The sequence below is a fragment of the Simochromis diagramma genome, unplaced genomic scaffold (genome assembly GCF_900408965.1).
Source record: "Simochromis diagramma unplaced genomic scaffold, fSimDia1.1 OVJJ01000510.1, whole genome shotgun sequence".
In the NCBI taxonomy this organism is placed as follows: Eukaryota; Metazoa; Chordata; class Actinopteri; order Cichliformes; family Cichlidae; genus Simochromis; species Simochromis diagramma.
Window position 1 is genome coordinate 2,417,408 of NW_024387326.1, and position 25,945 is coordinate 2,443,352.

The window sequence follows — 25,945 nt, forward strand, 5'->3', positions numbered from 1 at the left end:
GCAAGCAGACAAAACAATCATAACCACACTCGTATAGCTAATGTCTTTCCCACAGTTATGATACATAAAAGAGTAATATCTTTATTGTAAAGCATACCTGTAAAGCTTCACCTTTAGTTTGTGAGTAAAGTTAGATTTACTCATAATAAAACACTCCAGGAAATGGTTGGAAAGGTGAGACAAAGCTGGTAAAACTGCTTTTTCTTCCATTATTTTAAAATAAATCATTATCACCAATAAACAATAAAAGCATTTGACTCCCAATTACTTAAAATGACAACAAACTGGCTCCTCAGGTACACAAAGAAGGTGCAGCTCAATTTCTACTAAGCAAACGAGCAATGCTAAACATGGCACTGAGGCATGCGTAGTTTTGCCAAACCGGTTTTAGTCCCTGCCTAAAAACTTCACAGTATGGTGCATAACATTGTATCGGTTAACACAAGGACTGCTCCTTCGCATTCACAATGTGACCCGCAGAGAAGGCTTTACATTTATGTGGGGGGGGGGGGTTCTGTGTGAATTTTGTGTTTGTTCTGTTTATGAGCTTAAGGGGACAAATAGGTAAATGTGCAGCCTTGGTGATTATTTGGTGATTAAGTCCCCAAATCGTAACTAAATAGTTTAATAAAATCTATTGCGTGTGATTGAGCTGAAAAACAGCCCACTTGTGCAGAAGAAAGTGTGCAGTGTGGCACTGCCTCTTTCTTAACATGAAAAAGCAGAAACATGACAGCCATGTAATCGAATTTGGGCAAAATATTAAACCAGCTGTTAAAAAAAAAAAAGACGGGTAACTTTGTTAAAAGATGAAATGTGTGATGATGAAAGTTTGAGACTGCCATAATGTCTTCGATCAGATTCCTTTTCTTGTGTAACTTCACTTCCTTATGATACCAATAATAACATTTCTGGCTTTGGGAAATAACACCTCCTACCATTCATGCGACCGCCTCCCGGATAAAATCACAGAGTCCCTTTAAAAATAAAGAACAAACTCAAATAACTCCAATACGCTGCTTCTATTGTTAGTCCTCCATGCCCAGGGAGCCGACACTCTTGTCATGGCTCATTTTGAGGAGGTCCTGGACGAAGTCCGCTCGGCTCTGACCTGGGCTTCACCTGCTGAGATCCGAGCTCTGCTGGAGGGTCTGGTGGAGGAGCAGATAATCTCAGAAGCGTACAGCAAGAGCTTGGGTCTGCATCGATTCATTGATGGGCTTGCGCCGGAGCTGCTTTGCGGGGAATCAGGGTGTATACCGGGATCTGATGAGACCGATGGGGAATTTGCTTCTCGAGCATCTAGCACCCACCAGCATCTCAGCCATGGACCGCTCATTAAGGTAGGGAAAGGTGGGTCACAGTCTCCCTCCGTTGACTACCACCTGGCAGGATCAGAGTTTGTCCCATCAGTGGATGATCATTACAGCACAAGACTGGAGCCAGAGACTTGCTCACTATATGAGGATCAAGTTATTTCCAGAGATAAACTCATTCAGGAATTGAGGGAGGGGACAGCAATGGACGAACACTACCCCACACAAAGGCTCTACTCTGTCCCCACAGTGTTTGATGGCAGACTTTCATTAAATGATGAAATAACTGAACTGCTGACAAGTGCACCTTCAATGCAGAAGCTGGTAAGTGATAGTGAAAGGGTAAATCAGGGGAATTTGGAGATTGAGAGGGAGTGGTTAGAGCAGATTGAAGAGGCTGCTAGGCGGATAGCTGTACCTCTGTGGCAGCACTGGGACAAAGGAAGGAGGATGTTACAGCCTTTAGTTTATTATAACACAACTGGATGTACAACTAGTGATAACACAGTGACATACGGCGAAGGCGAAACACAATGTGCTATTTTAGATCTGGAAGAGGAAATGGAGCTTGCAGCCGCTTGCAGGACACTCGATGCGTGCACCGGCAACTTTAACGAAAGCTTCACGCTGGATGCTGAGGACACACCTGAGGAGTTCTATTACCCTTTATATGATGAGGTGGCGACACCTGGAATCTGCATGGATCCCTTTAAAACTTTCGAAGAAGGAGGAAATGCATCACCTGTGGAAGCCTGTGAAGCCACAGACTCAAACAACAACGTCACAGACAATATGGGGGGCCTCCTGGATGCGTGGTGGCCAGGCGAAACTGCAGACGACCTGTGTTGTCTACCTGAGGACACACAGTGTGGCGCAGGTTCGGCACTTGCACAATTTACCTTTCAACATTTGAGTCCCTCGTTTGCACCACAAGATGCTTCAGTTACAGCGGAAGATGACATGATGGCAGGGGTCACCGAAAATGTTTATGGAACAGCAACCTGGGACATAGATGGAATAACAGGCATAAAGGACACTATGGAGTCACACTGTGGTAAGTTTCATTTAAGCTTCTGTTCAGATGCTTCTAATTTTCACTGGTTTTCCTTCTTTTTCCTTCTATAATTTATCATTTATATGAAATGCCCAGGATTACAGGAACAAAAGCTGCTTTCATTCAGGCGTCAGCACAGGGCAGGGAAAAATATTTATCCTCTGGTGTTTTCAGTTTGGTGTGTTTGGAAACAGAAAGCCTGCTCCAGGATTTATTCCTGCCAGGACTTGAGTTGGTGGTTAAGGTGTGGTTCACTTTCAGTTTCATTTTGACATTCAGATTTTGGGTCCAGTTAAAAATAGGATGTGGCGAGCTTCCAAACACATATATCTTTTTTATTTCCAAGGTCCCCCGAGCTGGTTACTCTCTGACAACAGCTGCAAATTTATGAATTCTAGGTGTAAATATGCCATTGTCAAGAAAGCATAGTGCTGTGAAAAAGTTGTTGCCCCCCTTTTGATTTCTTTTTGCATATTTAAGCCACTTAAATGTTTCAGATTGTGAAACAAATGTGATAATTAAGATGACCAAAATGCTGTTTTTAAATGATGATCATTTACTAAGAAAAAGAAGTTATCCAAACGTATTGAGGCCCGTGTGAAAAAGTATCCCCATAATCCCCAAGGTTTAGTTTCAATTTCACTGGTTACTGCCAGGCCTGTTGAATCAAGACTCTACTTATATAGAACCTGTCCAATAAACCGAAGGAGGCTAAAGCATCTCAAAAAGCAACACATCGTGTCACAATCTGAAGAAATGGTTTGTCAGCCTGGAGAGACAAAGACATTTCTAAGGCTTTGGGACTCCACTGAACCACAGTGAGAGACATTGTCCGCAAATGGAGAAAACGTGGAACAGTAGTGAACCTTCACAGAAACAGACAACCTACCAAATGCTCTTACTCCAAGAGGGCATCAACGACTCATCCGGGAGATCCGGAGGTCCAGAGCAACATCTAAAGAACTGCCACAAAAGCCTTATCTTCTCGAAGAGTGGTGGAATGGACTTGGAGAAAGAATTCGACCACGGCCGATACGTTTTTACCCTTAATCGTTTAAATCATCATTTAAAAATTCATTTGACTTATCTTTGTCATATTCGTATGCAACAAAAAGCTAAGACATTATGAAGGCGTGAATACTTTTTCATGTGGGCCTGACAAATAGACGACACAAAAAGATTATTCTTTAGATTTGTTAAGAAGGTGAAGCCGGTCAGACTAGTAACCGGCCATGTTCAGCTTTGCTGTGGTAACCTACTTTCGGTTTGCACACAGTTTGGCAAAGAACGCTTTCTGATAATGTTTAGCCTGGTAGAGGTTACCACCTTGAGTCAGTTACAAGGGTGGAGCTTTAGTTTCAGCTTCAGGTTTCTGTGTTATAACTTTGCCCTGTTAAAAGGTAGACGTCATTGCTTAGTTCTGTTACTGCTGCAGCTTTAAAATGAATAAAAAGATCAAGTTTTTGTCTACCACACCACACAAATCTGCAATGAAAAGAAAAGGATGTACCTGAGTGTCTTCTTGGCATTTTTTGGCATTTACAATTCTTTATGATAAGAAAGGGGGGACAAAGAGCAAAGGGAGTGGCATGCTCCACAATGGATCCTTGCCTACTGGAATAGCCTTTTGGCATACCTGCTTAACCCACCGAATTACACAGAGGCCCAACTTTAATTCCTCCACCCCCTCGTTTTGTCTTTACCCACATATTTCTTAACCTCAAATGTGTTGTGTGTGTTTATATTACTCATCCTGTGTGAAACTGAAATCTCTCCGAAAGCATCAAACACAAAAAATCAAGTTGGTTAACTTAGTGTAATGATAAGTCTCAAGGAAATAAATGTAGGCCAGTGCGACATTAATTACAGACACATGACTTTCTGTAAAACGAACGCATTTTTTTAAAAAAATGCCTTCCCTCTATTATGTAACTGTGTGGATCAAGCTTGATATGAATGGTATGAGCGTGATGTAAATGTGTCTGGCAACAAGGCACAATCTATTTGGTTTATCTGCCTGGCTGCGGCGAGGTGGAGGTGGAGCAGGTACTTTCCACTCCACTGTTGAAAACTACCCATGTTTCCTTGTCAATTCCAAAGGCCTGGCAGTGAACGCTGATGTTGTTTTTCGGTTGTCTTAAGGTGGTCACAGAGCAGAAACTGAACAACACCTCACTGTGATCCCCAAAAGGCAAACTATGAACATACAGTATTTAGCATACTGTTAGCAATGGATAGAAAACAATGTCATAGTTGTAGAATGTAGAAAAGGGATGACTATTAATGATAATAATATTAATAAGAAAATTAAACAGTAAGAGATTAAAGCAAAATGTGATCCATTTTAGAGCTACTGATGCCTGTTGCAAGCTTTAGATTTGAGGTGAAGTGCAGTTATATCTTAAGATCTAAAGACTTCCAATGCAGGAATGAGGGAGAATATAGTTCACCTAACTAAAACAACAAGCTTTAACCTCCTAAGACCCAAACTCTTTCATTGCATGCATTTTTAATTTCTCTTTGCTATTTGGGCTGATTGGGACCTGATGAATGTAAAAACAAATAATTACGTAATTTAAAAAAAACTTACTTGATTTTTGTTTCTGAGAAAAATGACATCCAAATATGATGAGGCTTTAAATTTCGATAGAACAGTGGCAGTATAATGTCCTCGTAATTAGATATCAGGCCCTTGTAAAACAAAATGTAGTATTTTGGTCTAGACAACCCAAAATGTGATGTCCACATATGTGGATGCCAGGTTCTAGGAGGTTAATTAAAAGACCATCAAAACATGCCATGCAGGCTACATGAAGCTAAGTAGCCTGCAAAATAGTTGAGCCCCCTTTTGACGCTCATGTTGCCAGGGGAAAAACAAAAACAAAGGGATATTTGAGGATGTTGTGGCGACTGTAACGCACAGTGACCTGTTTGCTTTACATCACCCTTGTTCCTCATCATAAACCGGTCCCTCGTGGCGCGCCACTTGAACGTTTTCTTTGCTTCTTCCGTTGTTGTTAAAACAGGCCTTAAAAAAGATGCAGGGTGCACTCTGCACAAAGAACCGCCCTTTAACGGCTTGGTGCGTTTGGTAAGGCATGTTAGGCAAAGTGAAAGCAAAAGCATTGTGAGCCACAGCAAGTTGCGCGCTCTCAGTGTATAGGTCATCTGAGGATATATGCAGCGGCTGATGGAACTTATATGAGACACACAGACTATACATCACATCAGGGCGTTTACAGGACCTGAGCATCACCCAGAGAGACCCGACAGGTAGGAATATCAGCCATGGTGAGCTCCGGTGGGTCTGGGTTTGCGCATTCATGAAAGTGCGCAGGCAAAGAATAATAAGATTTGTCGGGGATTTTCCACACTTTTTTTTTCCTTTAATTTACAGGGGCCACTTTAGTCATTTTTAAGAAAATTTAGGTTAAAGTTTTAATTGAGCGGCTGCTTCAGCACCTGCATTGATTTTCTGCGTTTGGCTTTGAAAGTTTCAGCCATGACAAGAAGAATCAACTCCATTATGCTTTTGTGTGACCAGATGGAGTCGCACCCACCATCATAGACCCCCCACACGTGTACAGTGCACAAAAATAACAGATCAGACGTTGTCGTAAGTGAAAATAAGTCCAGTTGGGGGTTTGCGGGGAATTCCGGGCAACTGAAGTACATTAACTGTTGAAAATCACTGTCAATGTAACTTTTAAAATATTTTGGTAATAGTTGGCAGCCATTTAGTGTGGGACTGCGCAGGGACAAAGAATTTCACGCACTCCGACTCAGGACTAAACAAAAAAATTCTTTCTTTTCTTTTCTTTTCTTTTTAATATTTATTTTTCACTGTTAGTTTTTAAGGTCTTGCTCTTCTAGTTGTGCAGACAGCATGGTGCTTTGTGTGCTTCAGGTTCCCAAGTTCCTCATTAGAGACATATTTTGTGTGCGATCAGTAACTCAACTGGTTGCACTGTTGTTTGTTTGTTTGTTTGTTCAGGGAGGTAATGGGCACATATATACTGCTTTATTTTTAGTGGTTCTCAGAAAAACAATGACAGATTTTAAACAAGGATGTGAGTCGAAAGTCCACAGTCGACTGTAGTCCTCTGTGTCTGGTCTAATAAACAAGGTGTGTGTTGTGAACTACCTGGTTAACTGCTCAAATGGCACCACACCTGGGCACTGGTTATAGACTGCTAGACCACCACACCGCTCAAGGGCACCTTTATGTGCATGATCTCCTTTAAAACAACTGGAGTGGGGTTTTTTTTTTTTTGCATGAAATCCTTTTTGTCTTTTTTAACTGCCTTCCTGCAATTTGGGTGATTTGTAGAATTAGTCAGTGTAGTGTTTTATTGTACAAGTAATGATTCATCAGGGCAAAAAGTTGCTTTCTGGTTTTTCTGGTGTTGTTGGGTTTTTTCTACTGTCCACATCGTGGTTATCCTAAAGGTGTCTTTAGGCTGTAAAAGATCGCAGTAGTCATCTCTGCAAACAGGTTTACCTGAGCTTCCTGCACAAGTAAAATTCCAGCACAGGCATTTTTCTTTTCCCCCCCAGAGTCAAAGTGCATATTTGTAAACACAGTTTGAACAGTTAACCATACAGTGATAAAGTCAAGGTGTTAATGGTTTTCCAGACTGTGGCTGGATACTGTAGTGTATCGTGTACTGACAGGAAGCTGATTTACTTCTCCTGCTTTCCTACTTTCTTCTCTTTCAGTAAATCCTCTGTTGTTTTCTCACATTACTATTATTAAAACAGGCATTGTGTTTTTAGGGTGTCTCTGTCCAACCCATTATTGTTGTGATGGCATTATGTTAGGAATAGCTTGAGGGAATTGCAGCTTTGACAAAAGCATCCCCCTGTACTCGATCTTTAACTACCAACATTTATTCAGCTTATCCTCAACTCCACTCTAACCTACAAATATAATAATAACCAATCAGGATATTTGATTTCTTTCCTATGCGTGTCACCAGATGTCAAGATGCTGGAAGTGGATCCCAATCCCATCGCAGTCCCTTTGGACTTGGCGGATCTGTTGATAGGTTTGTATTGTCACTACTTTGTTTTTCTGCATTGATAATAAAAAGGTGAATTATGTGTTGAGGCAGTGAAAACACAAACAAACACTTCTAAATAGAAGACACAGATGGTTATTATCACTCCTTTCTTTCTATTTTTTTTTTTTTATCTGTGAGCAGACATTTTTAACACCAACTATTGAATGAAATGCAGTTTAATCTTAAACAGTTTATATACACTTGTGCTCTACACGATTGTGCTGCATGCAACTTTAATAATTATAAAAACAAGAATTAGGCGCACAAGTTTGAATTTATCTTTGTTTTCCTCAAATCCACACAGGGTCAAAAGTTCACATACAGGCTCAAATACATGCATACTCCACCACTATTAAATAGCTAAATGTCTTTTAGGAAGGTGCACCTCAACCATTAAAACGCTACCAAAAGCTTTTGGCAGTTCTTGCTAATTCTTGCTAGATTTCTGACAGTTATTCTTGGAAGAATTGGTGAATTTTATTTAGTAGTCCAAACACTTTCAGTAGGGTTGAGGTCGGGGGCTTTGGGAGGATCATTGCAGAGACTTAAAGTTAGCCTGCTTTATCATTCCAGAACTGGGTTTCATGTGTTTGGGATCATTGTCTTTCTGTTCAGTTGAAGTGAAGTTGATGAATCCATCCACTTTGGAAAATATACACTGGTAGCTTAACAGTTGAGATAGGGGTGGTCCAACACCCCAAAATATGATTGAATATTTCACTGAACCAGCTGTTACTGTCAGGAAGGCAGCACAGGACAGTAAAAGCTTAAACAAACAGACTGAAAAACTGCATGTAACACAGGACTAATAATAAATAATAAACAATAAATGAATATTGACTGTCTAATATATCCAATCGATTCCACGAGTAATTAGTAATTAACATATTTAAAAGAGGCAGTGTTGTATAATGAATTCATCAACTTTGCATATTTTATATTTTGAAACTGAAATTCTGTTATCTGATGATGGTATTGTTATTTTTTCAGATAATTTGGATGATGATATAAATGAAAAATTGCTGGGTAAGTGGCAGCCAAACATCTATATGTGTTTACTCATGTGTAGTGTACTATATGTAAAAACGCACATAGTAGTTTTCTATTACGTGTCTCACATGTATGTGAAGTTTATTATCTAATTATAATTACCTCTGTGCACTTTTTCAGATGTTGATTCCCTCTTTGACTACTTAGAACTCAACGACAGCCGTAAGAACCTCCTTTTGTTACTTTGTACCTGTTGTCACATAGTGTTTAACAGAGCCCACATAAAATAATAAGGCTAAACATGTTCTTCATTTGATCTCCTAAAAAAAAAGAAAAAAGAACACTTCACTGTTAATTTTGTATCTAAATCCTAGTGTAGATACAGACAGGGGAGGAGAGCTAGAAACATGAGGAAAAACAGAAGAAAACAAAGAACATGGCAGTGAATCTCTGATGTCATTCACAGACAATCACTTGGACTCATAAAACAACTGCGTAAAATTAGTTGATATTCAAAGGTTATGGTTATTATGATCTTAAGCTATGACTAAGTTTCACACAAATGTCAAATATGATTCTTAATAAGTCATGACTTAATTCATTTAATACAAAAGTTCAAAGTGTCAGTGTCATTACTAATCATTTACTAGTAGTCATTTGGTCAGATTGGGAACATGAATCTTTCCTGTAAATTTATTAATTTCATGGTGAGTCTCATGAAGGAAATCTGTCACAAAGACTCGTTCAGCTAAAACTGCTACATTTCCACAATGGATAGTGAAAACAATGGATCTTTTCTGGCATTTAATTATTTTCTATTACTTTGGTGTAACGTGAATGTAGCAAAAGTTGTAAAATTTAGCAAAATACAATTAAAAGTCCAAAATTTATGACTTCACATTTTCAAAGTCATGCATGATGGGCCGGATCAGAGTCTTTGCCAGGCCAATTCTGCCCACCTGGGCCTTATATTGGACAGCCATAATCTAAACTATAAGCAACAGTAAGGCATAACATTAAAACTGCCACCATTAAATTGGGTAATTCCAGTGTATGTAATGTGTAGGAATCTTACACATTACATAGGTCTGAGTGGTGGAGGCCTACAACCACAACGTGGTAATCTAGTTGTAGAAATGCACCAGTGTTGTTTTGACCTTCCCGAATAATGAGGAAGGAAGACAAAACACAACAAACGCAGTAGTAAAGAAATGTTTGTGTTTCTTCAGTGTCACAGTCGGAGGTTCACTTCCTCATCTGAACGTTCAGGATGAGGGGCTCAGTGAAATTTAGAGTTTCCTAAGTGACGTCAACAAGTAATTCAGTCATTTCAGTCTGTAGTTATAAATTAACCTTTAAGAAAAAAAACATCTAAATGATGACCCAATCACAAAGCAGAGCTAGGCTACTGCTCCAATCTGAAGGCCGGCACTTTGTTGCCATGACCCATTTGGCTTTATTATCCATCATAATGCTTAATATTGCATAAGACAAATCTAGCAATAAGATAAGCGTCTCTTTTGTTGATTATTTTTTCTGTAAGAGTAACTGACCATCAAAGTTACTGTTTTATCTTTTAAATATGAACCTAAAGATTTTTAGCAGAATCTCTTCAAAGGTCTTTGAAGGGGACCACATTACTTTTGCAGCAACAAAACATGTGCACAGGCTGTCATAAATCGCTGTAATTGTAATTATGATTATTTATAGATGTCACCTAAACCCTTTCATGTATTAATTTAGTGTTATCCAATATAAGGAGCACAATTAATTATATTTATATAGATTTTTGTATGCAAGTTTTATGCAAGTATTAGCTCTAATAGCTTTTACTTATCAGTAAGTAAAAGTAAAATTTCTTAAGTAAACTTTAAATAAGTAAATATTAAAATTTTACATTAGTTGCAAAAGTGTTTTCATGCAACTAAAAACGCTATTTTCATTAACATCGATCATTGCGCAGAGTATGGAGTGCCAGGACTGCCATAATGCATTAATTAAATACACCATTAAATAATTAATTAAATGTGGCAATAATTAATTAAAATTGGAATTAATTAATTAAATAAATAGTTATGACACATGTAATTAATTAATTATTGACACATTTAATTAATTATTTATGTATTTCACATTTTAATTAATTATTGACACATTTAATTAATTAATTATTGACACATTTAATTAATTATTTATGTATTTCACATTTTAATTAATTATTGACACATTTAATTAATTATTGACACATTTAATTAATTATTGACACATTTAATTAATTATTTAATGATATATTTATTTATTTCATTTTGGCAGTCATGGCGCCTGGCTCTCATCATGAAATAATTTTATCTGTCAGCCTCACCCATCAAACTCAGGGGGCGGGGTTAACGCTGCCCATGCAGCTTCTCTAACATTTGATTGGTTGCCGTGCAAAGTAAGTCAAAACAGGTCGATCCTAGATAATCGATTGCTTGTGTAGACTTGGGGCAGCCAGGTATCCCAGAATGCAGATCAAATCACAGGCAGCAATGGTGGTGGTGTAGTTTTAAAATACCCCATTTTTCTGTCACCAGCTACACTTTTAACAGTGTTTTAGCCGCGAATGTCGCGCCGTATGTCTGGTCAGGTTGTCAACATAGAACATGTTTGCAAAAGTGCTCAGATGTTTTCAGAGATTTCACTAGCTCTGCTAACAATTAGCATGCAGAGTGCACCCAGGGGGTTACGTTAACCGGTTTGTTTACATATTCCACTCTCCGTGTTCCACATGTTGCATTCGCAGATTCTCATTTTCACCGAACGATCGTCTCTTTCCGCCTGGTCTTGTGTCTCTGTGCTTCTGTAACATAAAGAACGAGCTGACATTTTCCTCACGAAACCAGCGATCAGCTCAACAGACCCTCAGTTTACCTGCATGCATCCTCCTCCTCATCTGTCAGCTGTTTAACACCTGCTGCTAATTCAAGAAACACGCCTACGTTACCTGGTGATAGTCACAGTTTAACTGGGCACCGGTGCTCGATATAAAGCAATGTCAGCGTATTTTTCTGCACAAGATAAGTAAATATAGTGTTTTCCCCCGAGCGCAGAGCTGCTGGAGCTTGTTTCCTTACAGAGCACTTTATAGGCGAAGCAGCTTCATGAGCGGCTGATGTCCAATCACCGGCACACAGCTTTGAAACCTCAGCTGAGTTTTAGCTCTCAGTGGTTAAACGCTGGACTTCATTCACTCAGGTTCTGTCTGTCGGGTCACGTTTACTTCGCTGTTTTATTTACAACTGAGCAAATCGGTTTGGCTGAGGTTAAAGTTACGTTTCATAACTGCATAGTTTCACAGACGTTTAATGGTTCACTGGCACATGTGTTAGACTGAACTATCATCTAAATATCATCTGTTTTTTAATAGTTATTCAACTGTATTCTAAGCACCAGCTGTCTGTTAGAATGTGATTTTTTTTCTCTCTCTGTTGGCAGAGGTATAAAAATGCGCAGGAAAATCTGACGTGCATGGCAAACTTCACCGACGATATTTAGGGAGGAATAAACACACATCAAACATAAATGAACCATTTGCCTGTCTCCATAATTGAGAGCATTTTCTCTTCTTATGTCAACACTCTCTCTCTCTCTCTCTCTTTTTTTTTTTTTTTTTTTTTTTTTTTTTGCTTTTTCGGTCATGTTATCTTTACCTGTCAAAGGCTTGTTACAAACTATGAAACACATGGTGCAGACTTCTGGATGTTAGAAGAAAACTAATACTGCTCATGAAGGAGACTAAAGGCAGGAAGGTGTCCTTTAAAACTAAACATGTTAATAGGACCTCCCTATTTATATCATAGTTTATGATATAGCACGTGTATTTCAGTAATAGCCTGCTGATTTCAGGTGAAAAGTCGCACAGCTCACGTAGGCGTTATCTGTGAAACTCCTTAACTATAATTTATCCAAGTTAACTTCAGTTAACCATTCAGACAGTTCTTTTGCAATGAAAAACATAAACACCCATGCTGGTGTAGGTTTCCTCAGTGCCAGCTGTTAACATTATAGCTGCTTATGCAGTAACCATGGTAACCACGGACTCTAAGCGGCTGGATCGACGGAGGTCAGACAACAATTTTACATGTATGATCTTAAAACAGGACACAGCCACTATACGTGCTGGCCTCATATCAAATGTGAAGGCAGACTGAGTCTATGTTTGACGTTTTTTATATCTAATCTTCCTTTTCAAACATTTAAACAGCAGCGAGTCTGCAGCTGAGGGAATACAAACTCAAATTGTCGGAACAGGTTGGCTCGTTTCTTGGATTCATTTGGTGATTTATTAAATGTATAACTGTTATTCTAATCTGCTGCTGAGTCTCTTACACTTTTCTTTATGCTGTATATTTTCACGTCTCTGGAATAGTTGGCAGTTAGATAGTCAGCTGGGAAACTTTGTGTTAACTCATGGAGCTGAGGATATCGTGGATATGCTGACCTCGCTCCGTGGTGTACAGGGCCGTTTACCCTCATGATTAATATTCACTATAAAAATATTAGCCGAACATCATGAAGTCTGTATGTGTTTCATAGTGTCGAACAACCTTTGTACAGTTAAAGCCAGCAGTTACTACATGACAGAAACACCAACGTTATCTCTTTTATGCGTCTATACACAGGTCACGCTGATTACTGAACAAAAACCCAAAGATCAGATGTTAAACAGATTTATTTGCTCTCTCTCCTCCTTAAACATGTTTTTAATGTTAGTTATAATTCAGAATTGGCGACTGAAACACGTAGGACACATAAGAACATCAGGAAATAAAACACCGATAAATATAACCTCAGTAAAAGAAGTCAGCGGGGGTTACTACAGCTGTGTACCGGGGCCTGCGCTTTGTCGGTGGGATTGCTTGCGAGGCGAGCGGGTCTATCCCACGCTTTGCCGTCAGACTGGGCAGACATCTCCGAAATCATCGAAGCACTTTTGCAAAGAGGCTGTATCTTGACAAACCGACCAGACACATGAAGATTAAACCACTACATTCTCGGCTAAAAAAATATTAAAACGGTATTTGGTGACACACAAACAGGGTTTTTCAAAGTTCAGTTCTGTTAGCTTCCACATGCCGGTTGTTGTGTGCTAGAAACAATGGCCACCAGGCCAAAGCAATGGTTTTGACTCGATCAGCGTTAACCCCGCCCCCTGAGTTTGATGGGTGAGGCTGACAGATAAAATTATTTCATGATGAGAGCCAGGCGCCAGGACTGCCAAAATGAAATAAATAAATATATCATTAAATAATTAATTAAATGTGTCAATAATTAATTAAATGTGTCAATAATTAATTAAATGTGAAATACATAAATAATTAATTAAATGTGTCAATAATTAATTAATTAAATGTGTCAATAATTAATTAAAATGTGAAATACATAAATAATTAATTAAATGTGTCAATAATTAATTAATTACATGTGTCATAACTATTTATTTAATTAATTAATTCCAATTTTAATTAATTATTGCCACATTTAATTAATTATTTAATGGTGGTTACTGGATATGTGAGGTGGTTTGCCAGCATTTCTTAATGGTGCTAACAAACTAGCATGCTAGACAAACAGAGGCGGATCTAGAAACATTTTCTTAGGGTGGCATGGAAATCAAAGCCATTTCTTTACACATTTGCAGGTCTTGCATCAGGTAACATTATGGAACATACTCATATTCAGTGTTACTTGTAGCTAGGCTCAAAGTGTTAATGCTAGCTTATTTGAATAAACTTGGGTGACACTAAAGGTGGCAAGAGATTTTTTTTTAAGGTGGCACATGCCACCTCATGCCACCATAGTAGATTTGCCCCTGTACATAAACAATGGTGACTAGATTGCACAGTCTTCTTAAACTAAATATCTACTACAATATACATTTAAACACCTTTGTTGTTATCTTAGTACACAAACACAAAAATCTCCACCCAGCATATTGTAAATGCACGGCCCATAAAATGTAAACCTCTCACAACATCATCAAATGTGATTAAGCCCACAGACAATGGACTGGACTCTGGTCCAGTCTTTACATTTTGTTTAGTATCCACAAAAGAAATGAAAGCAGCCCATGTACATCCTGGTTGCCCCCAAAACTGGGAGGCTGTGTCAATGTAAATAAAAACAGAATGCCATAATTTAAAAGTCAATCAAATCCTACTGTTTATCTAACTGTCACAGGATGCCTTGAAAAGCTACTGATTTTTAATTCAGTAATGAAATACCATGACAATGACAACACGTTCGAGTAGGGGCATCTGCTAAATGCTACATTGACTTTTTTAGTTCCTCATCCATGGACCTTTGATGACCTCCCCACAGCAGCTGAGGTACCCATCGCCAACAGCATTGAGCAGATACAGGAACCCAAAGCAAAAGGCCAATCACGAAGGAGAAAAAGACCGAGAGGTAATGATTGGCTCGTAACTACACAAAGAACAGCATCTACCCTACCAGCATCTTTTTGTTATATAAAACTTAATTTTAGGATTCTAACTTGTCATTTTCACTTTATTGTTTAAAGTCTTGCTTACATGTTTTTCCCTCTCCAGATTCTCAGCCACAGCCATGCTCGGATGAAAGGCCCAAAGCAAAACGGCCAAAACCATCAGGTGACTAACCTAACCTAGTCTTCCTCTGATTGTTTAACAAACGGTGGAGTTTCCAACCCACATTACATTTGGGACCCAGTGGAATAGACACATTCTTAAGCCTACTATAACTAAACTTATAATGACAATTTATCATTTTTATGGTAGTCATAATACTGTGGTGTTTATAGCACTTGACACTGGACTTTATTACTTTTCTAATTACGTTGGTATGTTTAAGACTAGTGGAAAAAGTTCAAACACTCAGAGCTTAAAATTCAGCCACTGGTTTCCATTCATATCACTATATTAAGAGATGCTTTGGGTTTTTTGGTTTTTTGCTAATCAAATCTGGAATAATACTATTAATAGAAGATCACATGAAAATGAACTACCATCTGGTACAAAAAGAAAAGGATATGTTTACAAATAACATTCTCTAGTAACAGTAAAAGATCTCCATATAAAGGATGTTCTGAGTGTGTTTTGTTGCTGTCATGTTGTAATGTTGGTTCTTCAACTCCTGCAGGTCAACCAAAAACCAAAGAGTCACAGGCTGAGCCAGCTGTTGAACCAGGTGAGTCATGAAAAACTGAAACCGTTTTTGAGGCAACATCTGGAGCTTTAAACTTGAAGCGCTGTAAGTGACGTTGATCTGAAAAAGTGAAACTCTGCAGGATAGGAGTTGAAAGAGGATTACCAGGGTTGCAAGATAGGTTATTAAAGTCAAATATTGCAATTCATATCATATCATATTACAAATATCCCTCGAATAGCTCCATGGTAAAATGCTAGCATGAAAAAGAATCACTTTCAACACGTGCATGTGAGAGTGACTTTTTACAAAAAAGGTAATTCAGATGAAATTTCAGTGGTTAGACTTTTGGATCACAGGGTGATAGTTCTCCACCGATGTGCATGAACCAGTTAGTTTGTAAAAAAAAAAAAAACAGGAACTTGAAGTTGTAAGTCATGAGTTTACGCCGATGAATTAGAAGAAGAACTCGCACCTTACCCACCTCGCTTCACATGAGTTTGGTGCTTTTTATAGTTCCAATTTACCACACAATGTGATATAAAAAAAACCCGAGCATGTATTTTCATTTACATCAGCAGCTGCTGGTCACTGAAGAGATTTAATGGCTCAGCTTAGAATGAAATACTACACCACAAATAGAAATAGGACACTCAAATTTAAGTATACATGTCTGTATTTGCAGAGTAATGCACTTTACATTTGTCTTTGGCTTAATCTCCCTTTTCATTTGCACTTGCACGATCACCCAACACGATGATAAGAGAAATGACAGAGCAGAGTGAAACCTTTCAAGGTTAGAAGGTTAAACACTACTTCCTGTTTGTTGCACAAAGGGGCAAGAAAGTGATGGTTTAGAGCAAATACCGAATCTATCCTCTCCTTATTGAGTTAATCATTTTTGGAGATATTGAATGTAAGATTTATTATTTCATTCTTGGATGGAAATTGTGTGACAGTACATCTGGGATGAAGTGGTGAAGTAATGCAGAGTAGTGTAAGAAATAACTTATAGTGCAACGCCTTTTCACAAAGTAATCACGTTTCAAAGTAAATAAGTAATGCGATTGTCTTTGAGTAACAAGTTCAACAGCGCTCTGCAATGAGGATGTTTGTGACCGTAAATCTTTCGCTGTTTTTTGAAAAACAAACCATTGTTGTCATTTTTCCAACTCCCTTTCTGATAACTCTCAAGGCTGACTAAACCAGTTCCCAGAAACTGATGCCAGCTCTGGTTGTTTTGCAGGCAGTCATCCCGCATCGGGGCCGAGTCCAGCAAAGACTTTACCGATGTCCACCGCCACTCCACCAAGAATTTTTCGCGTCTACCCTTCCCAAACAAGCTCTGCGATTCCCATTCAGTTTATCACTATCTCAGATTCCGCAGGAAATCCAGTCCAGCTTTCTCCTCCTCCTCCGCTCATTAGGTTTCCACTCCCCCGCAGCGCCACTACACCTACATATATATTAGGTGAGTTAAATACCGGCATGCCAAGAGTTAACAGTGTTTCCTGTGTACTGCTATGTCATAGCCCAGCAGAAAGTGACATTTGTGACTCTTCTGGTGTTATGTTTTTATTGACACTGCAGACTAGGGGTGTTGAGCATTATGCAAAGAAAATGAGTTGATGTACAGTTTTAATTGCCTTGGCAATCTGACCATAAAGCTTCTTCTGAAAAACTGTAGCTTAGCTACAGCCTTGATTAGCAATCACACCTGTAACACAATCATGTCTACTTACAATGCAAAAAAAGTTCTTTTCAATCGTAATTATTGATTTGCCATTGTTGTTTCTGTCCACTGGTGGTTGTGTTATTCATGTCAGTGACATCTTTAATTATTTAATGTGTACTGATTATTGTGTACACCCTGTACAAGTAGTCCATTGTCTAACTGTTGTTTCTAATATAGTTCCTACTGTGTCACCACCCTCTAAATGCCAATTACCACCACTCTCCCCAGGTAAGTAAAAAAAGGTTAAATCTTTTATCTGGGACGGTTGCGTGTGAGTGTCCATGTGTGCATGCTATTCTCTGCTTCTTGTCTTCTCTGGTGGTGTTGTGCTATTTGTTGTTCCTCATTATGGTTTTGCTTCTGCCTTTTAAGAGACAACATGGAAACTGCTCTCTGTAACATCTGCTTTGTTTGTGTGCTGATGCAGTCATTTCACTCTTTTTTTTTTTTGTTTGTTTGTAGTCGATGGCACAGTCGCTCCGGTCCAAATGAGTTCGTCCCCACTGGGTTCTCTGTCAGAAACAGCTAGCAAAGCCATGTCTCCCCCTTGTACCTCACCTGTATCCCCAGGCAATGGTGAGCATCTGTATCTGTCTCAAATCTTCCTCCTTGTGGTTATGAGTTTCTGGCATGTGACAAACTTCATGCTTTGTTCCACTTCAGAAATGTCTCCATGTAAGGAATCACCTCTTCCTCAGTCTCCCAAGGTCCTTGATATTCCACGTAAGTTGCCACATGGCTTTTAAGGATCTCTTCTTACTTTGTCTACAGTGATATCATGAATATACAATGGTTTGTGGAGGACCAGCTTGGTACTCAGTTCTGTTTCTTTTTTAGAGAATGTCAAGGACTACATTCAAGAAGCCAAAGCTCACATGAGTCAAACCTACCAGGATATGGAGGCGGGCCTCAGCCTGTCTTCTCATTATGTAGCTGTTCAAGTGAGCCAAAGAGAGGTAGTTCGCTCTGGGAAAAATACAAACAAATGCCTGGACAAGGAGCTAGTCATCAAGGGAGACACAGATCGGCAAAAAACCATGCTGGCACTGAGTCAGGTAGGAGCGTCACTTTTACTGAACAGATTATATCACAAAAGAATAAAAAAAAAAAACCTTGTTAAACTCATTGCCTGCTTATCTTTTTCCACTCAGATCTTTGATGGTTCAAATGGAGAAAAATCCAGACATTACATTTTGCTGCTTGGCAATGCCGGCATGGGAAAAACCACTCTGATCAAGAAGCTGTGTATTGATTGGTCTAGAGACTGCATCCCTCAGTTTGACTTTGTATTCCTATTGGATGGCAAAAAGCTCAGTGTGACAGAGCCGGTCTACAGTCTTCAGACACTCCTGCTCAACCTCTCCTCCTCTGCCCCATCCTGTGTGGACCCAGAAGCAGTGTATGCTCAAATCCTGGCAGCCCCTAAGCGTGTGCTCATCATTTTTGATGGTTTTGATGAATTGCGGAACTATGAAACTCTACTTCAAGCTCAGGAAAAAGACCTAACAGCTTCACTGCAAAAAGACAGCAAGGCAAAGACTTTCACAGTAAGGCAGTTGTATTCTGCCATTCTTCAAAGGGTCCTGCTTCCAGGCTGCACTCTTCTACTCTCCACCCGGCCACGGGGAACTGCCAGCCAGCTGCTCAGGCGTACAGACAGCCTTCTGGAGATGTGTGGGTTTACCCCAGCAAATGTGGAAACATATTTGTCCCAGTACTTCTCTGATCCTGGCCTCAGAGAATCAGCTTTGGAGTGTCTAAAAAGCATGAGCTACCTAAATCTCCTTTGCTGGAACCCCGGACTATGCCGGCTGGTGTGCTTGATTTTAGAGCAGTCTAGAAGTGTGGATGTCCTACCAAGAACTTTAACTGGGCTCTGTCATCAGGTGCTGTGTTTAAAAATGGATAAAGACGGCAGGAGTACTCCCACACACACCGAAGCTCAAGCACAATCCATAAGAGACACTGAGACACAAATTTCAAATACCTCTCAGGCGAAGAAATGTTCGAAAAATAATCAGGGGAAGTCCAGAACGCAGGCACGCACTTCCTCTCGCACCCAAAGGGCAAAAAAGGCACAAGAACAGGAGGCGCAAGTAGACAAAGTGGATCAGGATCTCAGGAGCAGTGGCGGAGAAGCTGTAACGGAGGACTTTGACTTGTTGTCCCAGCTGAGCTCTTTAGCCTGGGAAGGAGTCAAAGCCAACTCTTCCATCATTCCCACAGGACGGGACATATCTGGCAAAGTCAAGGCATTTGGTCTGAGAACAGGCCTCTTTCTCTCTCATCAGCTGAGAGCGAGTCCATGCCTCTCAAATAGTACCAAGGAGGAAGGAGAAAATGAGACAGAAGCTGGAGAGACAGAACAGAGGACTGAAAACAGTGAAAGGACCACCAATGATTTAACTGATCACCAAAATGACCAGATCCTCTTATGGGCCAACCCTTTCCTTCAGAGTTACATTGCAGGAGTACATCTGGCTTTGTCAAGGTAGAAATCCACCGTTTACAGATTCATCAAAAGCCAGTAGGGCTAAAATATCATAATATCCACTGTTTATATGCTGTTAGATTAAAAATGAAAGCCTTTCCACTTGCAGTCTATTTTCTCTTTCACTTTCAGACTTTTAGAATCCCCCAATCTCCCATGACACATTTTCTCTTTCTGCTTCTCCAGGACTTTAACAGACCGGTCCTTTCTCCAGACCCTCCCTTTCCAGTCTGGAGGGAAAGGTCGTCGGCGACCTCAAAGGGAGGAACTTGAGCTCACTCAGCGATTTGCAGTTGGCCTCTTGTTCCACAATAGGACAGAACTGCAGCGATTCCACACGCATACAGAGACAGCCTTTAGAGATATGGTGGCTAACAAGCAGGGGTTGGTAACAAAACACCTGGAAGGGCTTTCTTACACTGACCTTACTCCCTCCCAAATCTTGGAGGCATGCCACTACGTCTACGAGGCGAGTTTTACACACAGTGATGGTGGCCGAGAAGCTGGCAGGACTCGGCTGGTGACACACCTGGCAGCAAATCTACCAGAGTTCCTGACATTTCATGGAGTTCAACTAAGCCCGCCAGATGTGTTCACTGTTCAGAAAGCACTTGAACAGGGGGGAACTGAAGGCAGACGTTTCTGTTTGGACCTGGAGGACTCTGGCATCCAGATCTGTGGACTTCGAGCTCTGGTTGGCCTCAACAACATCAACACATACAGGTAGTGCTTATATACAGCTCTAAACCCTACCCTGCTACAACTATCCCACAAACTGTGGCTGCCCGGTCATAGTTTACTTATCCTGTTTAAGCCTGTCCAGAGAACGAATTTGTAATCTTTTATATTTCTTTACGTTTTTATGGCTCAATCCTCAGGATTTAAATGGTTAAAGGATAGTATTGGGAACTTTTTTGTAACTTGATAGTCACTGATCTTTACCAGCACCAATAGCAGTGTTAAACACAGTGTTGTGGGTCCTCCAGGTCATGCATTGCTGACGCCATCACACTCTGGGAGCTGCTGGAGCAGAGTGACGAAGAAAGTCTCCTCCAGAGGGCAGTGTCCAAGTTCACAATCCATCCTTTGAAAGCTAAACAGGTGTGTCATATAGAGCACCTGGAAAAGCTGGTGAACATACACATTCACAAGAGGCTATCAGACAGGTAATACACCACACACTTGCACACACATTCAGATTTACACTGCAACATACTGGTTTGTGAAAACGTGTTATATTCACTTGTAGCTCCAGCGAGTCTCACTCCATCCTGTCTGAGGGAGTGCCAGCAGTTAAAGAGCTACACAAGCTGGAGTTTGAGTAAGTAGCTCAGATGTTTGATATCTGAATTTATTATGGTTGTCACTGTGAAGCTGGTGACGATAATGATGACACTGTTCCCTGTAGACTTGGTCCAGATAATGGTCCTCTGGTTCTTCCGAAGCTGTGGGATCTCCTGCCAGGGCTGCATAACCTGCAGCACTTGGAGTAAGTATACAGCACACTTTTTCTATTTGTATTACGCTTAAGGCATCGCTCTGTGTTTATGAGATGTTTCTAGTAACTGACAGCCTCATTCTCTCACCACCTTTAGCTTAGAGAACAGCAAGATCGGGGACAAAGGAGCAGAGAAGCTGGCCAGTGCTTTAGTCTCACTCCCTTCTTTGGAGATACTTAAGTGAGTATTTGTCATTGGTGGTATAAAGACACAATTAGTTGAGCTCCCATGACACCCCCAAAAATCATCACAGTCTAGCTTTTAACTTAGTTTTGATATGTGTGTTTAGTTGTGTGTTTTTTTTCTGGTTTCCAGTCTATCACAGAACTGCATAGGAGACGAGGGTGTGAAGAAGTTAGCAGCCACACTGAAGGACCTGCCTAATCTGCACTGTTTAAGGTAACATCTGCCTACAGACTACAGAGGAACCTAAAAGTGGCACTTACTTTTGACCCACATAATTTCACTTCCCTCTTTATCTTGCTATTTTTTCCAGTGTTTACAGCAACATGATTTCTGATGAAGGGGCAGAGAGTTTAGCAGCTGTTCTCCCACACATGGCTTCCCTCACTGACCTTGAGTAAGACTTGACATTTTTATTTGGAACTGATGGCTAAGAATTAGGTTCTTATACATTTCAGTGTAAAAGGTTCTGTTTTAGCAAAGGTCTTCCCGTTTAAAAGACTGACAAATTCCACTTACACAGGCAGGGACTGGGTGTAGATGGGAACTGACCACAAGACAACTCATTTGTTTGACAGTTATTTTTCTACATAGTTTCACTTAGTTAATTTTTTATATACTTTTAAGGTCCTTTTTCGCTTGCTGTTTAGTTATGTTTTCACTCACAGTAACGCACCAGTGACTACTTAAAATTAGGAAGGGGTCTTTAGCTTGTGATGAAAGTGAGTCAGTCTAGCAAGCTTGGATATCAAGGTGCTTCCATAGACTATACAGATGTATTGCAGTGAGACAAGTTACGAGTTTAGTGCCAAGTAATGTAAAAATTACACTACAGCACGACAAACATGACTGAGAGGTGCGGTTCAGTCATTTGAATTAGCTGACATGATGACAGCAGACAGGAGGCCCAGGTTTGTAGGTGATGCTCACCTGTCAGTCAAAGTGGCCACACCCCTAAGAATGTATCACTTTAATATGCTGTGAAAGCTTACTTGCCCCTTCCTGACTTCTTAGTTTTTTGCATATTTATCACACTTAAATAAATATGCAAAAACATATTTTGGTATAAGTCAGAGATAATCTGAGTAAATACAAAATGCAGTTTTTAAATGACAAAGCTGAGTTCAGTTTTACTACCCACGTTCAGGGCTGATTACTGGCAGACTTGTTGAATTACAAAGAACCTGTCTGATGAAGTGAAGCAGGCTAAAAGATCTCAAAAAGCAACATCATCCCACAATATAAAGCAACAATTTAAAAACCAAGTAATATGAAAACGGTTATAACATCATTTCTAAGGCTCTTGGACTCCACTGCTTGCTTCTGCTTCTTATCCACAGCTTTAGAAAACTTAGAACAGTGATGAAACTTTCCAAGACCACATGAGTGACTCATCCAAGAGGTCACAAGAACGACATCTAAAGTGCAGGCCTCGCTTCCCTCAGTTAAGGGCGGAGTTCATAATTCATCAAAAAGGAAGACAGTGGGCACAAAAAGCATCCATTGTAGAGCTCTGACTAAAGGCAGATGGATTTGGCTCGCGTTTGCCAAAACACCTCTTGATGATGTTTTGGGAAAATATTCTGTGGACTGACGAGAGAAAAGCTGAACTTTCTGGAAGGTTTGAGTCCCATTACATCTGCGTAAAACTGACAGAGCATTTCATTAAAAGAACATAACATGGTGGTGGTAGTGTGATGGTCTACTTTGCTGCTTCAGCACCTGGAAGACTTGCTGCAATTGATGGAACCATGAATTCGGCTCTCTACCAGATAGACCTGAGGGAGAATGTCCAACCAGGAGTTCCTGGCCCTAAGTACATGCATCCTTTGGTTTTGCAGTAGGACAATGATCTGAAATACACTAGAAAGTACACCTTCGAATAGCACAAAAAAATAAAAAATAAAGATTTATTAGCAGCCTAGCCAGAAGAGAGAGGGGGCAGCGACTGTCACTGTTCTCTCCTATCACTGGGATTTCTTCTAGCACGGTATCACTCGGGACTTACTCCGGAGGGGCAGAGCTCTCAACTCTGCCCACTGCTTTGCTTTGTCTCACCTGCACTATAGGCTGTATCCCAATTCAGGGTCTGCAGCCTTAAAGTACGCAGCCTCAACGATCCTCAAGGGCCGTGTACTCAAAGACCGCTAAGGCCGGAAGTGCGAGGCTTGTGAAATGGGACGGTCTAGCCTCCGTTGCGCTGCCCAGGTTGCCTAGCAACCATGATACTAACAGCTGGAAACGTGTCATACAGCTTTGTTTGACAGAAATGAAGGAGAAAATCTTTTGTTCATTTGTTTGTTTGTTTCTACATGAGCTTTGATCATTCTCTGTAGGATTAAGCTCAGCTATTGAACGGCGTATGTTTTAAAGTAAAGGCTTTAAAACCAAGTTAGTACAAACGTCACTAATGTCACATAACTTTGCCGACATGTGGCCAACAGTAATGTTTAATGTTCTTCGTTATTAAACATTTGCACATAAATAAGTGACATAATATTCAGTACTTACTTAAAGTTTACTCTTCGGGCGCCCCTCATCCGCCGTTTTTTTTCTGGCAAAATTATCCACACGCACCGCCGCGCTATGCATTCTGGGATATGTTGGGCCACAAAGTCTACACTGCCACGGCCTTAAAATTCAGGGAAATGAAGGACGCATTTCAGGGCCGCATTTCGAGCAGCCTTTGAATTGGGACAGCCTTCGGCGCGCCGCTGTGACGTAATCGGCCTTGAAATGCGTACTTTAAGGCTGCAGACCCTGAACTGGGATACAGCCATAGTCTCACCGTGAGTGGAGATAGGGCGGCGTCCTGCTGCCCTCCTCCGGTGTCCACTCCCTTGTCTCTGTCCTGCCAGGCCCTCTTGTTGGCCCTCTTATTTCCTCTGTGACCTCCCAGGTGTGTCCAATTAGTGATCAGGAGGGGGGGTCAAGTCTCTCCGGGACAAGTGAACAAATACATACAATAAAAACATGCAATAAAACCATAAGAATTAAACACTGTACATTATTAAAAGATTAAAACTAATAAAACACAGGAACACATGCAAAATAAAAAACACTCAGTTAAACTTGTCCATTCCACCTCGTGACATATGAATAGTTTTTTCCCTAATAAATCAAAATAAATCACTTAAAAACTGCATTTTATATTTATGTAGTATATCTTTGTCTTTGCCCGGTACGGTGGTCCCAAAGCTGTTTTTATACCAGGTTGTAAAAATGTTTATTTCTGCGATGAAGCATTTTCAAACAGAAGTTCACTGGGAATTCAAGTGAAAAGCAAAGAGCACTTCCACATTTTTTGCTACTTCTGCTTTGGTTTTATTTTTAGCGTTCATGTAGTCATATTATAGACAAAACATATTGCGATGTCTGGATTTGCGCTATAGGCTTTTTTCTGTTAAAACACATCTAACTTCTGTCTCACTTGTCTTTGACAGCGTAAAGTTTAACAAACTAACAGATGTCGGCGCACAGAGCTTAGGAGCCAGCCTAAGAAACTGTACAAAAGTTAAGACTTTAAGGTGAGGAGCTCTTTCATGTTACTTCATCACACATCTTTATTTTTTCCAATTTTTTATGGTTTTTTTTTTTCTTACCCTGTTTCATCTCATTTCATCATCCCAGGATGTGGAACCAGTGCATCCCCTTCGGTGTGCTTGAGAGACTCATTCAGCAGGACAGCCGCATCCTATTGCACTGAAATGCAATACCTCTCTACAAGCATATGAACTGTTTTCATCATGCATCTCATGATGTATACTTAAATTGCACAATGCATTTTCAAACGTGTGTGCTTGCAAGGAAAGGACACAAACAAATGATTATGTGAAACTTGAGATTGCACTACAACTGACGTACTTGCTGCTTGTTCTCTGCTGCTGGTTCTTCATAACATTCCACTATCTGCATTACAAAGAGAGAGAGAGAGAGAGAGAGAGAGTGTGTGTGTGTGTGTGTGTGTGTACTGTTTTTCAGTACTTTCAACTTCAAAAAGCACAATTGCACTTTTATAGTCACCCTTTGTTATTAAAGGTGGCTGTTTTTTTTGGTTTTTTTATAGTTGTCTGTCCAAGTTTTTGCCATTATCTGCCTTTATTCGTGTGTGTGTTTGTGTGAGAGAGAGAGAGAGAGAGAGAGAGAGAGAGGATAACGGTGTTTTTCTGGCTATAAATTATACAGTACTGATTGTTGGTTACTTTTATAATAATAAAATGCTTTGACACTGTCACCCTACTACTATTTTTATAGTGTTTTCTTTCCACTGATGCCCCTGTGTTCACTGAATTCAAAGGGGTTTTTGAAAAAACCCCTTCTTTTCACTTCCTTCACTGCATGTTTCTGTTCTCCATTTCGATGCAAACTGACCTTTAAGAACATCAGTCTCTGCGTGCGCACTCGACGAAGTGATAAAAAACAAAATTACATTTGTGAGATACTTCATTAC

The 25,945-nt window shown here is 40.1% G+C and overlaps 1 protein-coding gene across 2 annotated transcripts; it reads left to right on the plus strand.

Annotated features, from left to right (window-relative positions):
- Positions 1–899: 899 nt before the first annotated feature.
- On the plus strand, positions 900–25,735 carry ciita (class II, major histocompatibility complex, transactivator). Of its 2 annotated transcripts, none has more exons than XM_040006178.1 (22): positions 900–2,370; positions 7,350–7,418; positions 8,424–8,459; positions 8,604–8,645; positions 14,748–14,870; positions 15,014–15,073; positions 15,582–15,629; positions 16,834–17,058; positions 17,500–17,550; positions 17,785–17,898; positions 17,986–18,045; positions 18,160–18,377; positions 18,474–19,813; positions 20,000–20,536; positions 20,800–20,979; positions 21,063–21,134; positions 21,222–21,302; positions 21,409–21,492; positions 21,628–21,711; positions 21,809–21,892; positions 24,939–25,022; positions 25,126–25,735. In XM_040006178.1, the coding sequence occupies exons 1-22, from the start codon at positions 1,065–1,067 to the stop codon at positions 25,199–25,201; spliced, it is 4,974 nt and encodes a 1,657-aa protein (XP_039862112.1). In that variant the 5' UTR covers positions 900–1,064; the 3' UTR covers positions 25,202–25,735. The 2 variants fall into 2 exon arrangements, with proteins under 2 accessions (XP_039862112.1, XP_039862113.1); XM_040006179.1 differs by lacking the exon at positions 900–2,370 and adding an exon at positions 5,032–5,643.
- Positions 25,736–25,945: the final 210 nt, after the last annotated feature.